This window comes from Nansenia antarctica, assembly GCF_963989245.1.
Source record: "Nansenia antarctica genome assembly, chromosome: 12".
NCBI classification, from domain to species: domain Eukaryota; kingdom Metazoa; phylum Chordata; class Actinopteri; order Argentiniformes; family Microstomatidae; genus Nansenia; species Nansenia antarctica.
Genome location: NC_137682.1, coordinates 8,373,661 through 8,401,246, shown reverse-complemented (window position 1 = coordinate 8,401,246; position 27,586 = coordinate 8,373,661). Strand labels below are relative to the sequence as shown.

Below are 27,586 nucleotides of genomic sequence, written 5' to 3'. Positions count from 1 at the left end.
CTGGAACCCAGTTGCTTCTTGTTCAAATGTTTGTTCATGGCGAGCAGAGTTGAGAACATGGCAACAGTTTGAGGATGCCCCGGATTGCTACAAATCTGCGTTGTGGGGTCATTCATTCCGGTTTTGGCATTGAATACAGAGTCAACGGATATGCTGACTTGCATTCTGCTGCTATTACTTATTCTATTATTGTTGATTTGCATTCTGCTGCTATTGCTACTATAGACATTATCGCTGCTACTGTTGATTGTTGTTTATTTTATTATTGAATTTATATTCTGCTGCAATGCCAATGTCGAATGAACCTAAAACGAAGAATTTTACTCTGTGTACCCATACATTGATGTAATAAAAGCAATTCTGATTCTGAGAAGAATCAAGTAACACACCTTCAAAACACGTCTGGAGGATAGGATCCTTTTACACAGACACCCAATATCCTCTTACACACAGGGAGCTACAGACTGCGGAGAAGGGAGATCATTCAGTTAGAAATGTCTAAAGAGTTAATAAAAAACTAAAAACTAAATGAAAGACTGCACATATCATATCATATTGTGTAGCTCAACTAACAGCTTGTTTAGTGTTGTTCAAGGCAAGGCAGACACACTGGCTTACTGAGGTCTTAAAAGGGCAATGTTGTATTCTAGGAAAGACAGAAGCTTACCGAGGGCTGGCTGAGGTTTTAAAGGGGCAGTGTTGTATTTTAGGAAAGGCGAAAGTTATTTAATGATTAAGCTACAATTGAATATGCTTTATAGGTTCCAGGTCAAACAAAGTTGGATGATGTTAAATAAAATAAATCAGAATTTTCATTGAAGCCATAGTCTGTCATAATAAACCTATGGGAGACAGACTGTCATATTGAACCTATGGGAAACAGACTGTCATAATAAACCTATGGGAAACAGACTGTCATAATCAACCTATGGGAGACAGACTGTCATATTCAACCTATGGGAAACAGACTGTCATATTGAACCTATGGGAAACAGACTGTCATAATCAACCTATGGGAGACAGACTGTCATACTGAACCTATGGGAGACAGACTGTCATATTCAACCTATGGGAGACAGACTGTCATATTCAACCTATGGGAGACAGACTGTCATATTCAACCTATGGGAGACAGACTGTGCTGAGTCATAGCTAGGCAGGCAATATAGTGGTTGACTGACACAGCCGCTGCCATGTTTGCTGTTGCTGACACTATCCAATTTAAATCCCATCCAAAGACACACAAGGCGGCACGAATCCAACCCAAACTAATTATACGGGAAATAAATACCATGCAAAGTTAAAGAAAGCCTGATTTTAATGCAAAATGCATACTGTAAATATCAAGCACAGCAGCAATTAGTGAAGCTAGAATTCAAACCTAAATGTTTCATATGAGCAACCACAAATGTGTCATGCAGTGACATGTAAAGCAGGAAATGCGCCATACGGTAGGTTAAATCAAAGTTCAAAGATATTAGTGGCACTAGCCACTATGAAAAGCTTGAATAAGCTTCACTAAAAGTATACGCTAAATACCAAACAAAGCTATAGCTTAGAAGGCTGGATATCCAAACATATAAATGTGTCATAGTGAATACAATGTACAGCCGGAATAGCCTGAATGAATGAACACAATGTGTCTCATATAGTCAATACTATCCAAAACAAGAAAGGTCTTTATCCAAACATCAACATGAAAATATCTTATTCAGTGAATACCATATTAGGTGAAGAAAATCTGAACTCACCACAAAATGTGTCATGCAGGTTGAATTAAATTAACATAAACAATAACAAGGCTAATAGTCAAACCTAAAACGATGTGATACAGTGAACACTATACAAACTCATGCCTCCAATTTATTTTTACAAAAATACCCTTAAATCAAATCTGACAATCCTTTAGCTAACTTTATAATAATTGGAGTACAGAACCCAAAAACATTTTCACTGTCCCATTACATACGAAGGACACTGTATGTGACAGCCAATTTAATGTTCAGACTTTTATTTTGAAAAATGTACACATTCAGAAATACATTCAGCGTTGAAAATCAATTACACACTTGCTAGTCAACTAACACAGCTTGTTTTGTGAGCCTGCTAACAATGTAAAGTAGTGTTATTGTTAACCAGGTAGTAGTGGGAATTACTCACCGAATCCATGTTTTTGGCTTGACTAGCGAGTCTGTCATTGATTTTCAATAACGTTGAAATTTATTTACATTTTTCGGAATAAAAATCTGAACATTTTGATTGGTTGGCGACTTGTTCCCGGTTTCACCAGCTGCTGTCACATATGTTCCGCTCACGGACGTGTTTCCTGTTGTTCTCTCTACAGACAGAGGGCGGGAGGCTGCAGAGGGAGATGAAGGCCTACCTGACGGCTGTGAAAGGTGAGGGAAGACTTAAGCACTACTACTAGGGGGCAGCTGTGGCGCAGGAGGTAGAGCCGCCGTCTAATGATCGCAAGGTTGGCAGATCGGCGGTTCAAGCCCTGGCTGGCCACATGTCGAAGTGTCCTTGGGCAAGACACTGAGCCCCAAATTGCTCCCAGTGAGCGGGCCGGAGCCTTGCATGGCAGCTTGCCGCCATTGGTGTGTGAATGGGTGTGTGAATGGGTGAATGAGAGGCCGTTGTAAAGCGCTTTGGTTAAAGGCGCTATATAAGTGCAGTCCATTTACCATTCCATTTGCAATAATAACACCAGAGGGAATACTTAAGAAATATACACACACGCATGCATGCACGCACCCACACACAATCTGGCGGCTAATTGAATCTGTTCACTGTCGTCCAATAGCAATGCAGCAAGCCTCCATCAACTTGACAGAGTCCCTACATGAAGTCTATGAGCCTGACTGGCATGGGAAGGATGACGTCATGACCATCGGGAAGGTGAGTGCCTCTTGCCTCGATCTTCTTTGTCTTTCAGCCCTTCATCTCTATTCAGTCAGACTTTCATTCATCGGTTAGGTCGATTTTCAAAGCATTTGAAAAATGGGATCTTGTGAAAGGGTTAGGGTTAGGGTTAGGTTATTAGGGTATAAGTGTTTGGGGCGGAAGTGTCTGGGAACAAATTTGAAGTAGCCTGTCAGTTAGCCTTGCAAACTGAGGCCTGGTGTAGTTGTCCCTCAGTTAAGCAAATCCGAATTGTTAACTTATGGTATGTTTTTTATTAGCATTTCAAACAGGCTTAAGTAGCCTTAGGATCTCTGTTGACTTTCTTGCTAAATCAAATGTATGTTGCTGCTTAACTAAAATGCTCTATTGTGTGATGCATGCATACCCTCTGCTATCTAGAAATGTTCCTTGTTTGCATCTTGTTCATTTCAATATTGTTCCTTGTTAACTGATAAAGTAAGCCTTAACTTCTCTCATAAGGACATGTTCTTGTCCTGTTTGGCATCTTCAACATTGGTGGTTTGTGCTTCATGTAGAGCTGCGATGCCTTGTGGGAGGACTTCCATCAGAAGCTAGTGGACTCCTCACTCCTCACGCTGGACTCGTATCTCACACAGTTTCCTGACATCAAGGTACTGCGTGTACTCAAGGGCTTAGCCTAGATTCTCTCTCACCACAGACAGACCCCAATCACAAAGCCTGTGTGTTAATACTCAACTTCTTAATCTACATAGGAGGGACAAGGTTTATTTGGTATTGTGTGAAGCTTCTCTTGTCAAATTATCAAATGTTATTTGATTTATTTATGTATTTAACCTTTATTTAACCAGGAAAAGCCATTGTAATCTTTTGTAAGGGAGACCTGGTGAAGAAAGAAGTAGCAGTCAATACAACATTACACAATTTAAAACATACAATACAATCAGCGTAACAACATTATTGGGGCACTAGTACATCTAGGTGAAGCATACCTTGCAGACTATTTATTCCATGCCTCAATATGAAAAGGCAGTCTTGCCTAACTCAGTAACGGTCCTGGGGACTTTAACACTAGAACTGCCGTGCCTTTTTTGACTTACTAAAAGAGCCGCCTCTTTACAATGGTCAAGCTGCTATTTACACACAACGACCACTAGTGGGCCGCTTGTAAATTGCCTGCATCCTACACAGACAAAACCGCAAAATAGCTCTATACTAGCTTATCCTGATGTGCTTTTGAAAATGTAAGGATACTGGGTGGGTAGAACGCACATATCTAGGAAAAGTCATGAAAGGAGGGTCCTGAAATTTGATCGAGCGCAAAGATATAACATTTTTCTTTACTCATGGCTGTTCTAGTGGTAGCCACTATCTCATAGACTACTGTATATCTGTTGACTGCTTGTGGTAAAGGAGAGTAGGCTACAGAGTTGACCCAAAGTGCTTTGTATATGAACACATGCCAATGTAGCTGTCTGCGCATCAAATCAATGAATGAGGAACTGTAAGACCTTGCTATGGCATTGCTATTTGTCAATGCTTAATATAAAGATCCTTATAGAACAGCGATATTTGTATTTGAAGTACTGTATATCTCTATATATTACATGGTCACGATTTGTAAAAATGTGTTTGTTTTGTAGCTCAGAAAGGTCAAGTCACCTCTATGCTGGGATCATTCTCTGAGGACAATAACTTTGTGGGCCGTTGTAAAGGCCAGTCTGTGTAGTAATCTACTAACACAAATGTATTAACTTTCAGGCCCGTGTGGCTAAGAGAAGCAGAAAGCTAATCGACTATGACAGTGCACGGCATCATCTAGAGACCCTCCAAGCATCCACCATGAGAAATGATCGGAAGGTCACAAAGGTAAGACCTCTACAGCACTTACAATATATATAAATCAGGGGAGGCTACTAGAGGTAGAAATCGGAGGATGAGATGATGAGATGAGATGAGATAACGTTTATTGCCATTTATGCATACACATTAAGCATACACATATAGGAATTTGATTTGCCGTTACAGTAAGAGCATTTCTAAATGCAATGCAAACAAAACAACACAGGACAGACAGCAGTGCAGACAGAACACAACAAACTGTAAAACCATAGCTGCCATGTGCGGCGCCTTAAGGATGGGCTCATTGTAATGCATGGAACAGACATGTTTGATACCCATTCCTCATTCTGTTCCATGCATTACAATGAGCCTGTCCTCCGATTTCTACCTCCACCAGCCCTCGCTGATATAAATACAACACAACACCACAATACTGGACAAGTAAACGTATATCAGGGTTTTGTTTCGATGTTGTGACCAGAGAATGTCTGTTTTTGTCCTGAGGCCGAGGATGAGTTGAAAAAGGCCCAGAAGGTGTTTGAGGAGCTCAACGTTGATCTACAGGACGAGCTTCCTTCTCTCTGGGACAGGTGAGCTAATACCTCCTCCTTATACCAGGTTTATTACACGTCTATAACTGTTTGATCGTGGTTATTACTACCTGGGTACGCAGCGAATGACAGGAGCACCTCTATTCATCATAGAGAATGATGTAGTGCTATATAGTAGGTATTCCTACACTATTGATATCCGCTTGTTAAGTCGTGACGTGTTTCCGGGTCCAACGTTGGCTGAGGCGCTGTCTTCGAAATGGAGAAATAATAATAATAATTAATTATATTTATATAGCGCTTTTCCGAGGCTCAAATACCCTGACAATATGGAGAAAACGGGAAAGTGCTGTGTCCCTTGTTGTATGAATAGATCCGAGTCTAAAAAACGATTAAACTGTCATTCTACCGCTGTAGTACACTGGTACTCTGGTGTGGAGAATTTCTGGTTTGGACCCGGAAATGGCTAAACGTCACTTTTGACGTCAGACTTAACAAGCGGATAGGTCACCCCCCCCCCCCTTTTCTTGGAATAAAAGTAACAACTGTAGAACCCCATCTCGGATTCTTCCTCATGAATCCCTCGGATCGCACCCAACAGAGAGGAGCTTTCAGTAACACTTTAGTATTGGGAACACATATAAGGCACTCATTGGGCAATTGTGGGATAATACTAGCCATTAATTATTATTATTATTATGATTATTATGATTATGATTATGATTATGATTATGATAATAATGATGATAATAATAATAATAAGCGTTATTCATATAGCACCTTTTCATAAGAATGCAGCTCAAAGTGCTGTACAATACAGCGCAAAAGAAACGATTAAACTAAAACTAAAACAATGCAGTGCAACAGAAAGAAAAAGTAACATATTAAAATTAAAAACATACAAGCAATAGCAGTAAATGAGTAAAAGAGTATTGAAAACATAATAAAAACAAACATGATCTGGTCAAGACTAACACCAGGTGGTCCACTACTGCCTTTAACAGCTATTGGTTTACAGTCAGATTCTACTAGCCATGTAATAGTAGTTTTAATTAAGCAATATCACACGAGTGGGAGTGCTGTTATACTGAATATCAGCACGGCTGTGATTCGGTCATAGGTACGAGGCCGCAGGCCAACCCGCCTTGTGTCAATAGTCCAAGCTGTTGGAGGTGGTGTAATGGTGTGGAGGATGTTTTCTTGGCACACTTTGGGCCTGTTAATACCAATCAATTATCGCTTGAGTGCTACAGCCTATTTGAGTATTGTTGCTGACCATGTGCATCCCTTCATGGCCACAATCTTCTAATGGCTACTTCCAGCATGATAATGTACCATGTCACAAAGTAAGTCATCTCAAACTGGTTTCATGAACATGACAATGAGTTCAATGTTCTTCAATGGCCTTCCCAATCACCGGATCTGAATCTAATAGAACACTTTTGGGATGTGGTAGAACGGGAGATTCACAGCTTGAAAGTACACCTGACAGAATCTGCAGTAATTATGTGATGTAATGTCATGTCATCATGGACCAGAATCTCAAAGGAATGTTTCCAACATCTTGTGGAATCAATGCCATGTTTTGAGAGCAAAGGGAGGCCCTACCCAGTATTAGTATAGTGTTCCTAATAAAATGTTCAGTGAGTGTAGTTCAGCATGTAGAAGTTGACTGAGATCATCAAGATGTCATGATAACAATGATATGGCTAAAAATAAACCCCTGCCATCCCCATCCATGAGGATAGCCGTGCTGGAGGGCACAGCAGAGAAACGATTGCCTCTGATTTCATTGGATGGATTATGTAACTGCTGCAGCATTCCTCTCCAGTAAGCAGACAACCTACAGCTCGCTGCCGCTCAACATTGGACAGAAACATACATACAGTACACACACACACACACACACACACACACACACTCACTCACACACACACACACACACACACACACACACACACACACACACACACACACACACACACACAGAGACACAGTGTGTCATGTCATGGTTTTGTAAATGTCACAGGTGACATCATCTACACTGACTGCAGGTATCAACATTGTGGTCAGTTCAATTACACAACATTAGGAGATTGATTTAATGTTAACTACCGAACTGTCATATGATTTTAAAGGGTTAGTTCTTGATTTTATGTTTTAAATGGATAGTTCTCGGTTCAATGTTAATTACTTAATTGTAAATATTATGATATTGAGTGGGTTCTTCATCGCTTATATTTTCGTCCTATGCCAAAAACCAAGACTTTGGCTCAATAGGCTAGGTGCACGATCTCCACTACTTCCTGAAAGGCACCTTGCATGAACATATCCTGTCTCACTCTATTGGTTTAATTGATTAATCAGCTGTGCACTGTGTGTTCCAACAGTTTACCGCACAGCTGATTAATCAATTAAACCAATAGAGTGAGACAGGATATGTTCATGCAAGGTGCCTTTCAGGAAGTAGTGGAGATCGTGCACCTAGCCTATTACGAGGTTTCACAATTGCCAACATGAGGACCTTTTCATAAAATGGTGTCACATATGTCTCTCTCCTCTCCTCTCCGATAGCCGAGTTGGGTTCTACGTGAGCACATTCAAGAACGTGACCCACCTGGAGGCCAAGTTCCACCGGGAGATCTCTTTGGTGAGTTAACTTAACTGCTCCTCCTGAGACATCTTCTGCCCCTCAGCACTACGTCTCCTAAAGACACCCGCTTTCCCCTCTACTGTGTCCCTAAAAACTTCTATTGCCCCCCTTGTATTGTTTCTCTGTTTCTCCACTGTAAAAAAAGAAAGAAGAAAAAAACTAGGTTTAGAAGAAGGTGATAGGAGAAGGTTTTTCCTTCTATCAATGGCCCCGGGCCTGAGCTGGATTACTCTTCCTGCTACGACTGATGGATTGATGATTCACTCGCTTAGTATTCAAATGTATTGATTGTAAGTCGCTTTGGAATAAAGCGTCTGCTAAATGCCAAAAATGTAAATGTAAATGTAAATAAGATACTTACTCAAGGCTATTAGCTGTATGTGGTGACTAGGAACTGTCATCTGCCTCAGAGTCTGACCAGAGTGACTGTTGGTGCAGTGAGTTACTAAGACAACAGGATAGGCCTCCTCCAATGGAACAGAAAACAGATGCGATAGCAGAAGCAGTCTGATGATTCAGGGCTCTATTTAGTCAAATCCACTGTGTGGTCTCACAGAATACCGAATACGAAAGCAAAATACTGTTTTTTGGGGGGGGGTTCTATACCTCGCGCTAGGTAGGCCTAAATCGAGTGTTCAGATCAGAATAAGAGGTGTGCCAGGCAGTAGTAAGTATGTATGTTAAAGAACACATTTTTGTTCTAGTGGCTTCACTTCTAGACTACCCTCTGCTGAAGGATTAGGCTTGTTGCACATCACACAACCTTTAACCTCATTTCTCTTTTTATGTATAAATGAAAACAAAGATATTAATTCAGAAATGACATAAACTATTATCCTTGCATTAAGACTCAATTCAACTTATTGAATGATTTGTTGATGACATTTTTGCATTTTAGCTAGATTTCAGGTGTTCTAAAAATGTTGACCAGTAGTGTATAAAACACAATAAGGATACACTAATTAGTGTATATTCATGCATGTATAAACCATGTAACATTCTGACGCAGTATATGTTTACTACGCTATCATAATAATAATAATAATAATAATAATAATAATAATAATAATAATAATTTTAAAAACTTTAGTTTTCAGTCTAGACTTTGTCAGTAGAGCCTTGTGTACAGTATATTATGTAACCCAAAGTGTAATATTTTCTTTGTCTTTCTGTTTTCAACTTTCTCTTTTTTCTGTCCCTCTTGGTCTTGGCTGCTTTAGCTCTGTAAGCAGCTGTATGAAGTGATGACCAAGCTTGGAGAGCAGCATTCTGACAAGATGTTCACTATCCAGGGGGCGCCCAGGTAAGCACCAAGCACCGACTTCGCTAGAACAGTCACCAACTTCGCTAGAACAGTCACCAACTTCGCTCTGTGGAAATGTTTCGTTTCATATAAACTTACTACATACTTATTTTTTTATTTGTATACTGTGTGTTTGTTTATCAATACCTATCTTTTACCACAGGATAATTGTTAAATATACAATATTTAATTTGGACATTGACTTTGTTTGCATGATAGCAAGCTAATTCTTCTCAAATGTTACAGTGTTATAGAGGTGTGTACATGGACTTGAGTACACAAGTACTCATATCTGGACTCGTAATCAATTAGGAAAAGTCCCTATACTGTATATAAATATATTTTTTTAATCACAGGCTTTCTGGGTGCTATTTTACCCGGTAGATGAGGGAGAACATGAAATGCAAGCAGGTGTTTTCTCCATAGCTGTGAGAGCATGAGAGATCACCAGTCATCTACATTAAAACATCTCTAGCTTCCCAGCTAACCTTTCTTGTTATGTGCATTGACCGACTGGGTAGGAGCTTGCAACATAGTAGAAAATGAAGGAAAACGCGCTCATTTCAAAACAGGTTCCCACCTCTTTGTAGCTGCTTTATGGAAAGGGTTTCACCAGGTTTTCCGAACTAGTCTCTAGACATGACATGGCTGTGCCTCTCTTGTACACTTTGCATCTGTTCTGACAGAGTGAAACGGTCACTGGCTTATTAGTCTGTTGCGTAGTAGCTAACCGGCCATAGCAAGTAGCTAGCTTAGTTGTTAGCAATAGCATTGATCCTATGTTGCTTCCCAGGAGATGTAATTACAGTAGAATACACTCCCTACCGTTATAACACCCAATGCCTGTGGTCTATCAATAATGTATACCTCAACCTCGAACCCTTTCTATTACCATCATCTTGCCTCGCTGAATATCTTATTCTGTACCATTATAATAGAGTAGAGGGCAATTACTGTACATCTCATGAATTTCAACCATAACTCTGCTCACACTTGAATGATTTAGACACTTTTAAATATGACAGTTTATAATTTAAAATAAGTATTTAGAATGAATACATCACATGATGTTACATGTTTTACTTTTCTTTAATGAGGTTTTAACCCTATTGTTTTTCTTACCCAACCCACCCTCAGCGACTCGGGACCCTTGCGACTTGCTAGGACCCCTTCGCCACCAGATGATGACAGCCCACCTGACAGCCCAGTGGCCAGTCCTAACCACATGCTAAGACCAGCCTCTCCCGGCCCGCCTCGGCCCAAATCACCATCACAGGTACCCCCAAACCACTCCCATTTAAAGATATAACCCTCTAACCACATGAATAGTATCGCAAGAATATTATAAAAGAGGTATAGGTGTTACGGTACATGTGGGAAAACGGTACATGTGGGAAAACTAGGGTTAGGGTTAGGTGCTAGGGTGCTAGGGTTAAGGTTAGGGTTATGGGTTAGGATTAGGGTTAGGGGTAGGGTTAGACATGCCAGCACGTACCAAGTCGACGTAGCACCTAATCCTAACCCTAGTTTTCCCACATGTACCGTATTCCCACATGTACCGTAACATAGGTACTATTGGTATTCCTTAGCTGAAACCCAATACAGATATACTTTCAACAGCCCAACTGTCCAAATACAGTACCTCCCAACATAGATTTTCCTTTAGAGTTACCAACCAAACAGTTCTTATTTAGAGATACTCACATCATTTATTTATGACCAAATACGGGACACTGTACACGGCTCATAGCAAATTTTGCAATAGTGTGTTGTTTCTTGTATGTCTGTTAGCCAACCACCTGCCAAATAATGATTATGAATGTCCAGTTTATCTTGTTTTGGCAAGGAATAATAAGCCAACATTAATCATATTAGCAATAGCCTGTTCCAAATCAAATCTTAACCCAATGTAGTCTCAGGAGTTGTTTAAGTATGAGCCCACATTGACTTGTTTCTCTTCCCTGCACACTTTGCATGTTCTCTTTGCTCTGGTGAGTAACATATCACATCGTGTCATGTTTAGTACTTAGACACCTGTTTAGTGGTATTAATAGAGCTACAATATTTAGCATCTTTTCAGGCATTGAGAAGATATGGGTTGCAGAATTCATAGCTAATTATTAATTCAATAGGCCTACACCTTTCCCCTCACTTGGACCATACACCAGAGCCGTACAGATTTGAATGGAAATGTACGGTCGAATTTCAATGACTGCCATGTTGAAACCATATGTTTCAAGATAACTACATTTCACTGAAAATAGAAATTAGTTATTGTTATGTAACAAATATGTTATTGTTGTCAAAGGTTAGGGTTAGTTAAGTTAGGGTTAGTTAGGGTTAGTTAACCCTAACCCAACATTTAGGTTAGTTTACAAACTTATATATACTATATCAATGAATGTCATACACCACCAGACAAAAAATGAATACTAGTAGTCCAATCTTCCTTACACTGTGTGTGCTTGACATACAGTATTCTGACAATATAATTATGAACATGAATTCAGGTTAGTTTTGTCTCCGCAAGGAATTAAAATTGACTCATTATTCCAAACCAAATATTATATATACACTACTGTATTCTTGGGAGCAGTTGTCGTTTTGTCTCAACCTGATTTGCTATGGCTTTGTTTTTCCCTATACATTGCTTGTGTTGTGCCATGGTAAGTAACCATGTCACATGTAGCTTGTAGACCCCCCCGAGTAGTGGTGTGATTAGCTAGTAACGTAATAGCTTTAGTTCGATTTGTAGTGTACATCCATCATTGTTTCCTAAATGTATTTATGGGTATGGTAGACAGGTATCAGATTTGGGTCACATAATTTGCTGATACCTCTGCCCAATGTATAGTTTGTTGATTGTATTGCATTCTATGGACTGTAGTTCATTTTAAATGACTTGTGGTCAGTTTCCCAAAAGCTTATGTATATTTAGTAGTGCTTCTCCCAACAACCAAACAACAAATCTGTAAAATCAATGTTTGCAGGTCAAACGTCTGTGCTTGAAAGAACACATTTATTAAATGAAGAACGTTCTTACATAAGATATACACAGATAACCTAGATGTTAAAACCTACACACACTTACATCCACACATTAATTGTATTTCCCATCCTTTGCTTATTATAAGGCATCAAATATAATGTATGTGTCCATAAATTATCACATTTTCCCTTTTCTTCACCTAATGTTCTTTTGAAATGAACACATTAAAGGCACCTTTTTAAGATACATTTCTTGAGCACTAAATAGGAAAATAGAATCATCCATTCTACCGGGTATCTAAGATTCTCAGTGCTTTGGAAGACGCACAGAAATGGTGTAAGATTACATCCCTCTTGCCCACCTGCATGACCCAATTCTGTAGTTCTAACCATAGATTCCTTACCATCTCACATTCCTCAAAAGAGTGTATGAGGGAGTCAGCATCTTTTTGGCCTTGCTCATATTTCACATACTGTACAGTTGTTTGAGAAAACTTTGCACATTTTGGTTTGCTCTTGGTGTTCAGAGTGAATGAATAAACGTAGAAAAGGAAAAAGCTAGAGCACACTTGGCATTGTTGTTCTTAAATAGATGCCTTGTTATGGAGTGATGTCAATAAATAACTGCAATGGGGCGCTTAGGTGGCGTAGCGGACTAATCGCTGACCATGTAACCGCAGGGTTCCCGGTTCGATTCCGGCCGCGGACATATCCTGCATGTTATCCCTTCTCTCTCTCTCACCCATCCTTCCTGTCAAATCTCTACTGTCTCTGTCCCAATAAAAATGAAAATATGAGTGGGACTGCCCCACTCAAAAAATAATAATACATAACTGCAATATCTAGCATGGAGGGATGATATGGCCACCCCAGGAGGAGGGATTATTTGCATCAGCTAATGGGGAACCTAATAAATCAAATCAAATCAAAACCCCAATGTTATTTGTCTCACCTCCTCCACAGCTCAAAAAGGGCCCGCCGGTGCCCCCACCACCCAAGGCCACCCCCACCAAGGAGCTGCACCAGGAGCAGATCATTAACCTGTTTGGTGATGAATTCTTACCTGCAGCTTCACCCTCACAGGTCAGTGGCATCGTCACTGTCTCTTCATTAGCTGTGACCACCTCGCCTGTCCTTGTCCAGACCACGTCGTACACAGTCATTGAGTCCCATGTTATTAAAGGTCCAATAAGTAACTTTCAAGTCCCTAATGGTTCTAATGGCCTTTCTGCATTTTCTAAAATGGAGTGTCCTACCTGATACTGTTGTTATGGCCAGGGGTATTCTAGTGGAGTGGACTCATGTTTTTTTCTCTGGTAACTTGCTCTTAGAACTGTGCATGTGTGCAGAAACATAACAGTTACAATTCTTCTCAATCGCTTACACACTAACATCGGAACTTGAGACACAATGACCAAAAACCTGAAATGTGTGTATCTGATCTCACACACAATTCTACATAGGATTATTTTGAATGCAGTGTTTGCTTTTGCAAGTGATTTGTGGAGTTTAAGGTTTTGTGTGTGAGCTTTTAGATTTGTGTTTAGAGTTAGAGAAAATGAGCCATGCTTTCAGAAAACGTGTTAATACGGAAAAACTGTAATGTCAACACTGCAACTCCATTTCAGGGATTTACATTACAGTTTTTCTCTCACTTTAACACGTCAGGGACTTCAAGTTTGCTGTGTTAGCCAGGGAAGTGACCATCACCTGATTCAGTATCAAAGCCTTAACATTATTTGTATAAGTCTGTGGTTTTAGAAATACACTATATACTGTATATTACTGTATATTACTATGGAATCATTTCCCAGACACAGACGTATTGTCCTGGACTCAATATCAAGTTCAATGGAGAATCTTAATTGTAAGTCTAGTTCAGATCTGTGTCTGGGAAACAGCCCCAAAATGTGCAATTCATCTTATTTCATGTGTTCAGGATCTTTATCGAATTGTGTAATAAAGCAGTTTACTGAACCAAAGCATTCATATGTTTTCTGCAGCCCAACGAGAGACCGGGAGAATCCCTCCTCGATATGGACTTTGATCCATTCAGTCCTGACGCCAACAACCCGATTGGGCAGAGCGCATCACCCATGACACAGGTCCCTCTTCACTTTCATATCCCTCACACCTTTAACACTAGAACAGCCGTGCCTTTTTTACCTACTAAAAGAGCTGCCTCGGGGGTCAAATTAGGCTCTTTGGGGGCTCAAATGGGGGCTCTTTTTCAATGCAAAGCTGCTATTTACACACAACGACCACTAGTTGGGCCGCTTGTAAATTAGCCTGCTTCCTACACTGAAAAACGGCAAAATAGCTTCATACTAGCTTATCCTGATGTGATTTTGAAAATGTAAGGATACTGGGTGGTAGAACGCACATATCTAGGAAAAGTCATGAAAGGAGGGTCCTGAAATTTGATCGAGTGCAAAGATATAACATTTTTCTTTACTCATGGCTGTTCTAGTGTTAATAAAGAACTACGACTCTAGGTAGTTTAGTTCTTTTTATAGTAATTATCAAATTCTTCATTTGGTGTTCATTCTGCTGCTATAACAGCCACCAAGAGAATAATCAGCTTGTAGCCAGTCAGTTATGGGAATTCACGACAAGAAGACTCTTATTAGAGAATGTAGTGCATTTTTGTTTTAAGTTTCTTCGATTGTATGAATAACTAATGTGTTATGCTTCCACAGTCGCTGCCCTGGGATTTGTGGTCGGTAAGTACAGTACAATAATCTGCTCATTGATTGATGTGGATAATAACTTTGATTTACATGAATGCAATGATGCATTCTGATGTCTAGACATCTGTGTTCCAGTTTCATTTGTTAGTGGTATTGTAATGCATATACATACAGTATGTTAAAGAATCAACACATATTATATGCCTGAATTATCTTTTTACTAGTAGTTTTTCTTTATGCCGGGCATACATTACATAATTTCAAAAAATCTTAATGCTATGTCATTTTATGTATCACATGTAGAATGACATTTATTATTTGCTCATGATTTGCTGAGTCCCTCAAACCATGTGAGAGGCTCCCTCAGCTGACTCCCTCACCTCACAGTATTTTGTCACCAGTGTATCCGCTGGCAATGCATTTCTATTAGAACCTAGAGCCTACACTGCAAAAAGTGAATCTAAGTTAGATTATATATCTAATCTTGCCAAGTGAAATGTTCCTGTTCTGTTGGCAGACAGTTTTGCTTTTTTTAAGTAATATTCCCCACATTTAATTGCTTTTTTTCTTGTTTTTGAGAGCAGACTTTTTGCAGTGTAGGGCTGTATTCTTATGGAGATCATACTACACTAGGGACGGACAACGTTTTTGGCATGTTAGAAAATTATCGGAATTCCGTGAGAGGAGTCTAGGGAACGGAACAGCCATCGTCAGTGTGTCAGTGACCCTCTCAAACGATATGAGTCCCACCGTGCTGATCGTAGCCCAAGTTTATAGGATTTGACTGTGATCATGAAAAATCGTCTGGGACGGCAAAAACTTGGCAAATTCGTTGTGAAATAAAAGTGTATGCCGGCATTAGACATAGCTATACCCAGTGTGAAGCTTCCCTCTTCCCTGACGATTTTCCATGATACTTCAGCTGGTGCGCTAGCTAGACCATGTGGTACATTAGCATGGCTGTTTGTTTGCATGCATCCCCTGCTCAAAACTGGGCATACCTCTATTTTATCATTTTACTTAATTAGCTTTTTAGCTCATTTGAGCTACTGTTCCTATATATATCTCACATTAGAGATTGTTTTTTTGTTGCAGGCAAATACTGAACCTGTGGTGCAGCCTGTAAGTAATAAATGCATTGCTTAGCAACAGATCACCAATATAAACAAATCATTGTAAGAGAATATTTGTGCATTGATTTTAAACTGTCAATATCTGTGAGCTGTAGTCGCACCTGTCATTAATTGTGGACATGTATGTTTTCATCCTGTACGCAAGAATGTTTTGACACTCTTTTTTATATCACAATCCAGAGCTGTTCAGTGGACTTTTCAGACCACTCCATTCACCACAATCCTCTCACTATCGTCCTCTCTTGTGTCTATGCTTGTGTTCTATCTTTCTACACCTCTGTCGGTCCCTCTCTGGGACCTTCTGTCATTATAAACACACTCTTTGTTCTTTCTTTACCATACCTCCACGCAACCGGCCTTTCAGCCGGACTCTGGGTCTGTGAGTACTGTGGGTGTTAAGGAGGAGGGGGGCGGAGGTGGCGATGCCCCAAATGCTGCTGAGTTTAACCCTGAGTTCCCCGCATTCCTCGAGCAGGCTGGAGACTCCGGCTTCACCGCCGACTCCGGCTTCACCGCCGACTCCGGCTTCACCGCCGACTCCGGCTTCACCGCCAACTGGGCTGCCGACTTTGGTTCCGCCACTGAGAACGGAGGCTCTGAGGCAGCAGCTACTGATGTGCCTGCGGCAGGGCAGGACGAGGCCCAGAGCTGGCCGCCAGCAGACGGCTGGGGCGGGGAGGCGGGGGAGACAGCAGTGGCAGCACAGCCACAAGAGGTCGTGGCAGAAGCTGCAGACGAGGTTAGCGGCTGGAACCCTAACCCCCAATCTACCCCAGACTGTGATCCTTATGCAGTGGGGGATGACCAGAAGGCCAAGCAGGAGCCGTTACAAGGGCCACCAGAGGCAGGGTCTTGGGGATGGGAGGCAGGGGAGGCAGGGGCAGGGGCAGGGGCAGGGGTAGGGGAGGCAGGCTCAGAAGGGATGTGGGCAGGTCAGGCAGATTCAGGGGGAGATCATGAGGCAGATGGGGAGCATCGTCGGAAGTCCATCACGCCAGGCCTGATATTCACTAATGAGTATGGCCAGCAGATCCAGGACACCACAGAGGACAGCGAGCATGGCCTGTACCGGGTGCAGCAGGATGGGGGAGATGACTTCAAGCCCGAGGGGGAGGGGCTCACTGGCCAGGTCGACCGAGACGGGTCAGGCTCCGAGTATGAGACGGCGGCGGAGGAGTGGGGCGACGCAACCGGCCAGGGTGGCGGCTGGGCCAGCGGCGATGACGAACCTGTGACTGTGGATAATGTCGGGGTGACAATGGAAGCTGCAGTAGACCAGGGTCTCGCAGACAGTACCGTGGCCCAGGTAGGCTTCGCAGACTGGCACACAGGGGATGTAGCCGCCCCAGTCGAGAAGCAGCAGGCTCAGGGGAGCGATATACAATTTGGAGGAGATGCAGCCAACCGGGCTCAACAAATTGAACAAGCTCTGATACAGCCTGTCAAAACAGATCCAGTATCAAGTGTCCCAGAACTTCCACAGCCCAGCGTTGACAAATCATTTGCAGCCAGTACAGATCTGTTTGGCAGCCCAGAGAATGATGCTTTCGCCCAGCAGGACATGCCAGGGGAGCAGCAGGGCTCCACTAGGGCTCCACAGGTCGTCGGTTTTCCAACTGACCCCTTTGCAGAAACTCCTGGGGGTTTTACGTCAGATCCTTTTGCAGCAGAGACTCACGAGACGGGGGGATTTGGATCGGATCCCTTTGCAGAAACACAAGGAGGAGGAGGTGGGGTAGTGGGTGATTTTGCCACAGATCCCTTTGCGGAGACGACTGGGGAAGGTGGTGGGGGAGGGTGGGCGGCAGACCCTTTTGCCAACGGTTCCACTGAGACAGGTGGCGCCGCCGTAGACAGCGGGTCCTGGCAAGAAGTTAGCGACAGCAGTGGCTTCTTCTCCTCTTCAGACGGACAGGGCTGCTTCACTGCAGGCTGGGGGGGTGATGGCAGCCAGGCAAGAGACCTCTTTGCCTCTTTCCCTGGGGCAGGAGGGGCAGGAGGCGCTGAAGGTGCGAAGGACGGAAGTGCCATCCAGCTCAGAGCTCACAAAGAGCTGGAAAGCTCTGACCTGTCCGAAGACGAGGTGGCAAACCGGAGATACGGAAAGTTGTACCAAGAGATAGATACAGAGAAGGAAGAGGTACCTGACAATCCTCCCTCCCTCTACATAGAGTAGCATAGAGTAGACCAGAGTAAAACAGAACTCCCTTTCCTTTTTTCCCTGCCCAGATGACACAACAAATTAAATAGAAACAGCTGTCCCGCAACCCCACCTTGGATCCTGCAGCTCCACAGAACCCCAGCCCCTCTTCTCCTCTCTCTCCTCTTGCTTGCTTTGCTTGCTTGTCGATTCCACTTTGTCGATTATATAAATGGCGTTCTGTCACGTATCTGCTTGAAACACATTTGTGACAGGGTCTGGTTAAAAAGTCCTCAAGAGGAGCAATGTTAAGAATGTAAAATAGTTGAAGAAGATATGCTTATTTGAATGTTGGTACACCTCAAACCAAATAACGGAGAAACACACTCTGAATCAAAACACACACGTAAAACAGCTGCTAGTAGGCTAGCGCTAAAAAGGAACATCGCTACTAACATCTAACTGCATGTTTAGCACATCATAGAACTATCAACATGCTAAAAACACATAATTAGATGATCACACAGTCCTTGCTTTTGAACACATCCTACTTAGTACCCAGTAGAGAGTGAATTCAATTCACAAATGAGTATTTAGTGATCCTAAAACTGTTGTTTGTTATATTGAGTGGGCTCTTCAACACTTTCGTAAAGTTTGTTCATTGGCGCGACTTGAGAATTGCCGACATGCGGCCCTTTCCACCAGACCGTGTCACATTTCTGTCTTGCCTAAAAGCCTGAAATGCATATTGTGTCTCTGTGATTGAATTTAGGTGACCAACAATGCATTTAACGGATTTTCACAGGTAATTAGCCCATACCAATTTGATTTATTTATTCGTTTTCTTTTTATTAAATAATAGCATGATGATAGTGAGACTATCACTGTCTGGCTAGTCTGCATAGTTGCTCATCATTCTTAGTTGTAAGGTTCAGTATATTGTAAAATAATTCTGTACAGTAGGTAATCACAAAAGATAAGGAAGGATCAAGTGGGATTATGATGTCAACAACCATATATTTTTTGGCTGAAGTTCATCTACAACCCTATATTCTGAATGGAATTGACATGAGATATTACGGTAAACTTAACCTGCAGATCAGCTGTAACCTCCCAAAGAGTAGTTAGGTACTCTAGATGTAGTTAGTAGATGGTATTAGGTGGCATGATTTAATATCCTGATGATGTTCGCTGAAATTGACCCTTAAACTCTCCATATGACGATATCATTTTGTGTATAACAAAGTCAAGACGGATCAGAACATTACCACATACACAATAATGTACCTAAATCGCCTTGTGAATTTTTCACAAACTATCTTCCTCAAATATGTTAGGACCAAGTCACCGTCTGTACTATCACTCCTTTAATCCCACACCATGTTTCCCTGAATGTCCCATCAACAATGTCCTCTAAAAAATATTATACATATACATGAATCTGTTCTGACATTTTATGGTAATATCTACTGAGTATGCTGTGCTTGTGTACTTTCTAACTTTTTCCTTCTCCTTCTCCTTCTCCTCTCCTTCTCCTTCTCCTTCTCCTTCTCCTTCTCCTTCTCCTTCTCCTTCTCTCTCTCTCTATCTCCCTTTCTCTCATTGTCTCTCTCTCTCTCTCTCTCTCTCTCTCTCTCTCTCTCTCTCTCTCTCTTTTAAATTACCACCATATCTTAAAGATGGATTCATCTGCCCCAACATTTGTTGCTGATTTTGGTCAGATGGTGAGTCAACACTCTCAATATGACACACATTTCTTTCCTCACAGTATTCTTCCAAGAGTATGTTTATTTATGCCAGTTGTTTTTTGTTATTGGGTGAATTATGTTTTTTTTTAATCCGTTATGGATAAATTATGTTTGTGTACATGTAGTGCATTGCTTGTATGTATTTGATGTATTACTGTACCTACTGTATGTTGAGTTTTTTTGAAAAACAAGCAATCATGTTTTACTTTGTTTTCTAAACAAACACACTGTACTGTGAAGCCAAATCATCCAGGGGCCTCATTTATAAAAAAAAGTACTTGAACGTCATCTTTGACTTGCACGTAAGCACATTTTTCTAAACGGACGTAAGCATTATTTATAAAACGGGCTACGCTTGTTTAAAATTGCGTACGTACTAAAGTCTATAAATACCAAATATACTTGAAATTGAACGCAGGTGAATGAGCTTTGTATTTACGCCCTGTGATAGCGGCTCAATTATAGCGGAGGAATATAAAGGAAGACTGAAATACAATCATAAACATCAGTTCCCTTTAAATCTTGAATTAAACTCATTTTGTCGGCTGATAACAACATCGTTAATTTTATTACGAGCCACGTTCACTTCGCATGAATTACAGTAGGCAGTGCGGCTCACATGCCTGTAATAACTCCGCATAACCAGTAGGTAATGTGTGTACGTCAAGTCAATACCTGACGTAGAGCTACGATCGTTTCCACGGTCAAATCGACTCACGTTGAAATTGTATAAATCACTACTTTGACGTGGTTTTCTACATACGACACGGGTAAGATCAAATTTGATCCAAAGTGCTTTCTATAAACGAGGCCCCAGGACTTTAAATATCAGTATTTTCATTGAAACAATAATGAAGACTTATTCGGTTAGACAGGGGATGGGCAGGCACAGGAATGGTGGCCTGCCCCCAACTAAGTTACAGTACACTGGGGGGAAGAACTGTATCGGCATGCTACTGTTCTGGCAGCTACCTTGTGTTTGACAGAGGGGTTGACTGCCTCTTACCCTGCTTGTCTTTGTGAAAGAACGAGGCTGGGGCCGCTCCGGCCACTCCGGCCACTGAGGCTGCTGCTTCACCCGAGGCTGCCGTGGCCATTGAGGTTGCCACTTCCCCTGAGGCGGCTGTAGCCATTGAGGCAGCTGTCGCCCCAGCTGTAGCCTCTGAGGCGGCTGTCGCCCCAGCTGTAGCCATTGAGGCAGCTGTCGCCCCAGCTGTAGCCTCTGAGGCGGCTGTCGCCCCAGCTGTAGCCTCTGAGGCAGCTGTCGCCCCAGCTGTAGCCTCTGAGGCGGCTGTCGCCCCAGCTGTAGCCCCTGAGGCGGCTGTCGCCCCAGCTGTAGCCTCTGAGACAGAGGTAGGGGAGGTCCAGGAGCCTGCAACTCCCAGTGATGAGGTCGAGGCAGCTAAGAATGCCACCAGTCCTCAAGAGAAGGCTGCTGTGAGTGAGAGTTACCTATATATCTGTTACAAAGCATGGTCATCATCACCACAAGCAAGTGTCATGTCATGGTCACTATGGTCTATGCTGTCATTATTGGCATAGCCCTGTGCTACCGTCAATCATCATGCATGGTTTTGATCCTCATCACTTAATCGTCTTCATCAGCTTTGACACAACCACCATCCTCATCGTCATCGACATTATCAGTGCTTTCATCATCATCATCATCGTCATCATCATCATCGTCATCATCATCGTCATCATCATCATCATCATCATCATCATCATCATTATTATTATTGTCATCATAGTTGTTCTCATTTGCATCAGCTGGCCTCATCTTCATCATCATTACCATCATGTTCTCATTTATTATTTTTGATTTTATTTTATTTATTATTTTCAGACTTTCTTTTTTCTATGTTTTGTGGTTATTGTTTATTTCTGTCACGTTCCTTTTCAAGTCATAACCCTAACCCGTGTTTTTTTCAAACCATTGCACCATACCTCAACACGAATCCATCCATACTGTATTTCTTCTTAACAGTTCTGTAAAAGACAGCAGGATTAGAGTATTAAATACCATCTTTCTCTAACTTATTGCTGGTTAAGTCCACTGTGGGTTCTCCAGTGGAGTCTGCAGCCACTGAAGCGGTGGAACCAACTGAGGTATGTACAAGATCTTCTCCTCTCTGTCTATCCACACCTTATTGCCATGCAAGTCAAGTCCACCTCATTGTACAGTAGAAGCTGGGTCTCAAATCCTACCATCAACATTGTTCAAAGCCTCATGGGAATGAGAGAGAGAGAGAGAGAGAGAGAGAGCGAGAGAGAGAGAGAGAAACCAAATACTGTATGTGAAATGAACTTCTAATCTAAGTTCAAGTTTGCAAGCCTAACTACTGTACAGTAAGTTAATATTCCATTAAATCATACTTGTCCTTTTTTTAATGGTATGTTGTATGTTTCAAGTAAGTCTGTTAAAACACACAACATTAAGTATTCATCTGTGTGTACCTAAATATGTCAATGGTCATTTGTATGTGTTTTTATTTCATTTGTGTGTTTTTATTTCATTTGTGTGTTTTTATTTCATTTGTGTCTTTTGCATTGTGATTATGACTGGTTTAATTCAGGGTGGTGAATGAATCGCTGTCATGCTAGAAATGTGAGTGGCATTTCTTTCATGTGACATCATAAGTTGCAAAACTACTTTTAAATGCTTCAACGAAAGATGTCTGTTGAAATACGGTTTATAATTTCCTTTAATTTGTTGTTCTTTTTTGTTTTACTTAAAACATTTCTGTAATAGTTTTGCATTGAACAAGAATATGTTCCTGGTGTTTGTTGTATCTAAATGTTTAATCTGTATGTTAATATGTACTGTATCATACAGTATGATATGAATATGATTAACCCTGGATTTACATGGATAAGCAACGACTGTGTAAAGGGATTCATTCACGCCTGCACTTCAGTCCTTTACAATGCTGTACTAATACTATCCATGAAGAACAGAACTGCTGTTATTTACTATACATGCAGTTGCTACTCCAGTCTATGCACTGCAGATATCCCTCATTCTAACACAAAGCTAATGGCTTAATTCCAAAACATTTGCTAATTTTAGGTAGCGACTAGCTAGATGCATTAATCTTTTTCCACACTTAGATCCCCCCTTATGAAGAGGTTGAAAAAGCATCCCCCAAAGAAGCAGCTGCTCCGGTAACTATGACTTAAGGCACAATTTGGCATAAGGAACTCTAAAGAGTGTCTCGTATGAGTTGGTACCTTATGTCATATTTGACAGAGTGTCTTGTACAAGTAGATAGTGTGAGTCGTTAGGGACAGAGTGAATCACATGACACTGAGGCTCAACTCAAAAGGACACAGGTTACTATTGAGATAAACGTGGGATTTGGGAAATTAACATTCTTTGGAATGTCCTTAAGTAATGTTTTTGCCATAATTGGAAAAATAATTATCCCAAAGAAAATGGATATTATATTTTTAATGATAGTTTATTGTTTTTACGGAAAAGGTTGTTGTTTCAGTCGACTCAGTTCGACCCCGTCACTATGGGACACACACTTTTGCGTACCTGAAGATAACAGTAAGATAACTGGTACAGGCTGGTGACACTAGCAAGAGATGGCCCCACCTGTCATTCATCCCAATAAAGGGACACAGCAAGCACACCATCACATCCCCCGCAAGGCTTTAAGAGTCCTCTCTTCCCTCTTTACTTGAATGTGAACCCACTCTCTTCTGTATGTAGGAACCGGTTCCAACCCCGAAGGAAGAGGACTCCCCTGTGGAGGAGGCTCCGGTAATTATTCTCTCACCCCCCAATCCCAAACACCTAATAACCCTCACTCCACAATATCAAATCCTTAATAACCCTCACCCCCTAATCCCAAACCCCTAATAACCCTCACCCTCCAATCCCAAACCCCTAATAATCCTCACCCCCAAACCCAAAGCCCTAATAACCATGACCCCACATATACTGTCCAACCATTCACTGTAAGGCACAATTTGCATTTCTTATACAGTCAAATGTGCTGCAGTTCCTGCAATTGTTTGTAAACAATGCTTGACCATTGGGATTGGTCCAAGGGTTTATTGTTTTCGCTTATCCAAGAACACATGACATGTAATTTGGTCTTTGATGTAACATAGCACGTGTTCAATGACAGTAGTAAAGAGACAAGGCTTTCACATTGAACAATTCTTTGATAATGAATTTTGAGGAAGCAATAACTGAAAATGTCCCTGTAGTGAAAAATAATAAAGTTGGACTTTCTAAATGGTGTAGCCTATCTGGACAAAAAAGACATTGAATTAAAGCTGAGAACCTCTGCTTTGACCCCATAGTAATTGTTTGATTTCAAATCCAAACTGAATATAACAATAAAGTAAGACAAAATGACAAGCATGGCATCTGATTTTATCAGTTATGTCAACGTTTTCCATTATAACTGGCTCGTAAGAGACATCACCTTTTACCTTGGCTTAATGACGTAGGCTCCAAGTGAGGTGTTACATTAGTATCCAAATGCTGCCTTGTAGCAGCATGACATTGTGATTGCTGGACAATGAAAATAACAATGTAGGTGGCCAGTCATATTTGCTCTTAAATACCTGATTACAGTACATGCTGCAGTTTTATTTTGTACTCAAATGTACTGTGCATTATCAAATACATTGTTGTTTTGAGTCTTTGTGATGTAAACTATGTTGTTGTAAGTTTCTCTGATCAGATTATTGTATGGATACAGTACATTTCAAATTATGATAATCATCGTTCATGAAACTCCTTTTATAAAATATTGAAAGGGTGGCCATTTATGTAAACCTTGTTTTTTGAGAAAGTCCAAAACTGTGCAAATTTAATAGTGATGATTTGCTGTAAATATTTTGTATATATTTTGTGTTTTTGTGGTGTTTTCTGGTGGTGACACTCTTTTACCATGCTGCTAGAGTTATTCTCTCTGATATTTGACTGTAATAGAATGCGTTACCTTGTTTTATAGGTATTACATTTTTTGTGTGTGTTTGGTGTATACTGTATACTAATATTCATTTATAGTGATCCCTTACATACTGTATTTATTGAAAATCAAGGCTGTTTTGATCTGTCCCTCCAGGAAACTCCAATACATATGCTACAGTATGCATGTTGTAGTCAGACAATCAAATTTAATTTGGACGGTTAGGACCAGGTACAACTCATTCCCCTTGTGTAGAGATCCCCTGAAGTCACACTGACCAATCAGAACGTCCTCTGACGATGAAAGGTCATGGATTGTGCAGTAACATTAAGCTACTGATCGAATTGTTTGTGTCTGAATGGGAACATTTCTACACCTGCAGTATACTGGTAGAACAATGTTGCTGTTAACCATGACAATGTGCACAGCAAACACTTAATTGAAGGCACAATATGATATGTTTGCTTATCTATTCAACATACGTATACTCCCAGCAAAAATCTATTGACCTCTATACAGTAGCATTCTCATAAACACCCTGCAGCCAATAAAACTAAACAGGATAGTATCACCCCCTCTTTGTATTGTATGGTCAGAAACATGCAATTAAAATGACCCTCATTGTACAGTCCAGTGCCTGTCACCCGATCATATGATTTATTATCTTTTTTTCTTTGATCTATTTTTTTGGGGGAAGGCTTTTTTTAGGTAGAAAGCCTCCCCTGCTGTTCTACCTCCTCCAGCCTGCAGCCTCCCCCACCCCACAGTATATTATGTTTAGTGCTTAAACTGTCTCCGTTCCATCCCGACTATCCTTGTCCCTTTGCCCATGTACACTCTGACCTGGTTGACCTGGTTGACTGTAATGTCCCAGCATTGGCTCTTATGCTCCCACACATCTCTCCAGACTGTAGTGTCTGAAGCAGTGGATGAGACCCCTAAGGAGGCTACTTGGGCTACTGAGGGTACTGCGGAAGTGGGCCGTGAGGAGGTATATAATTCACCCATCATGCAGAAGTGTTATCAGCGAGAAACATTTTACAATACGATTTCAATAGAACCATGCCTGAGGCTTAATAGTCCCATGAAGTCATGTTCTGAAACCAAATGGATGTTGTTGTGTGTGTGTGTGTGTGTGTGTGTGTGTGTGTGTGTGTGTGTGCATGCGTGTGCGTGCGTGAGTATGTTACTGTGAATACTGAAAGTTAATGGGTGTCTATATCATCTCCAGGAGAAGATGCCGATTCCCTCTGTGGTGATCGAGCCTGCCTCCAGCAACGAGGGTGACGATGACCGCGACGGTGATATCATTTCCCCCACGACCGTTAGTGACAACGGAGTGACACCAGACAGCCAGGTGGCCAAAGATATCACTTCTTCTGATGGCTCACCAGGACTCCCCACTGGCTTCCTGTACAAGGTTACCTCTTCTTTAAGCTTGATCACACTTCCACATACACTGCCATCAATAAGTATTCACCCCCTTGGAATCTTTCCGTATTTTGTTGTGTTACATTAGTGGTATAGGTGTTACGGTACATGTGGGAATACGGTACATGTGGGAAAACTAGGGTTAGGGTTAGGTGCTAGGGTGCTATGGTTAAGGTTAGGGTTAGGGTTAGGGGTAGGGTTAGGGTTAAGGTTAGGGTTAGGGTTAGGGTTAGACATGCCAGCATGTACCAAGTCACCCTAGCACCTAACCCTAACCCTAGTTTTCCCACATGTACCGTATTCCCACATGTACCGTAACACCGTTTCATGGGTACGTCTAAAGACAGGAATGAAACATTGGATCGTGGGATTGTGGGATACACAATTCGTGCTGAAGGGATGTTTTTTGTTGATTTGGTGGAGGGGATTTTGGAGGGGACAGAATTCCCCTTTTCCAAACAGGAGAGAATCGCCCTGCTCTTTGTCACCATCTTACATCCGGGTAAAATGGCGATTTCCCCTTGAGTGAAAGGGAAGGGTATGCACTGAAGCAAACATTTATTTTGGAAGTGTTTCTCTCCTATTACACATTCACACAACCACATGTAGTCATGCTGTATTGTGTTTCCCATCCTGTACTGTAGGTGGAGACACTGCATGACTTTGAAGCTGCAAACTCAGATGAGTTGGAGCTGAAGAAAGGTGACGTTGTTCTGGTTGTTCCCACTGCGACAGCTGAAGATCAGGTTAGACAAACCCTGTATTATCATTGTACTGTGTTAACCTTGTAATAATACCGGTACTCAACTTTTTGAATGGAATAAAGGTATCGAATATAATGATGGAATGGAATAGAAAATCTTCTGAAATCACCTATCCTTGGTCCATCAAAATGAACCTTTACCTGTTTGTCCTCTTTGTTTTCAAGGATGCTGGTTGGCTCACAGGTATCAAAGAAAGCGATTGGTCGCAGATTGGGGCGGGGGCCCACAAAGGACTCTTCCCAGAAAACTTCACACAGCGCTTGGAATAACGGTCTGAGCCTGGAGAAACAGGATGTGGGAGGTGAAGGCAAGGCGCCCGTGACGGACTTCCAGACGGTGTCTAGCCAATCGCCTGCTGACCTGTCTGTGACCCCGTCTGTCAGACAGAACAAGGCCCTCATGAATAGAGGAAACAACACAAACAATCGACAACAACCAAACCAAGTGTGGATAAACACTCTCGTACCTACTCGAAGCATAAAGAAAAATAACATGAGCATGATGCGATTGTATGGTCTACCCT

At 41.5% G+C, this 27,586-nt stretch overlaps 1 protein-coding gene across 1 annotated transcript in view; it reads left to right on the top strand.

Annotated features, from left to right (window-relative positions):
• The window catches only part of amph (amphiphysin), a gene marked incomplete at both ends in the record, with an annotated part of 37,996 nt that extends 10,664 nt beyond the window's left edge, over positions 1-27,332 (top strand). The window contains 21 exons of the mRNA XM_080543473.1: positions 2,345-2,399; positions 2,807-2,901; positions 3,444-3,539; positions 4,648-4,755; positions 5,233-5,318; positions 7,854-7,929; positions 9,153-9,235; positions 10,373-10,511; positions 13,187-13,306; positions 14,227-14,328; positions 14,923-14,946; positions 16,009-16,035; positions 16,411-16,890; positions 16,984-18,186; positions 18,959-18,991; positions 19,866-19,910; positions 20,961-21,371; positions 23,653-23,703; positions 26,100-26,288; positions 26,944-27,045; positions 27,228-27,332. Of these exons, the coding sequence (XP_080399599.1) occupies positions 2,345-2,399; positions 2,807-2,901; positions 3,444-3,539; positions 4,648-4,755; positions 5,233-5,318; positions 7,854-7,929; positions 9,153-9,235; positions 10,373-10,511; positions 13,187-13,306; positions 14,227-14,328; positions 14,923-14,946; positions 16,009-16,035; positions 16,411-16,890; positions 16,984-18,186; positions 18,959-18,991; positions 19,866-19,910; positions 20,961-21,371; positions 23,653-23,703; positions 26,100-26,288; positions 26,944-27,045; positions 27,228-27,332 (3,630 nt within the window). The remainder of the gene's footprint in view (positions 1-2,344; positions 2,400-2,806; positions 2,902-3,443; positions 3,540-4,647; positions 4,756-5,232; positions 5,319-7,853; positions 7,930-9,152; positions 9,236-10,372; positions 10,512-13,186; positions 13,307-14,226; positions 14,329-14,922; positions 14,947-16,008; positions 16,036-16,410; positions 16,891-16,983; positions 18,187-18,958; positions 18,992-19,865; positions 19,911-20,960; positions 21,372-23,652; positions 23,704-26,099; positions 26,289-26,943; positions 27,046-27,227) is intronic.
• Between the last annotated feature and the right edge of the window lie 254 nt (positions 27,333-27,586).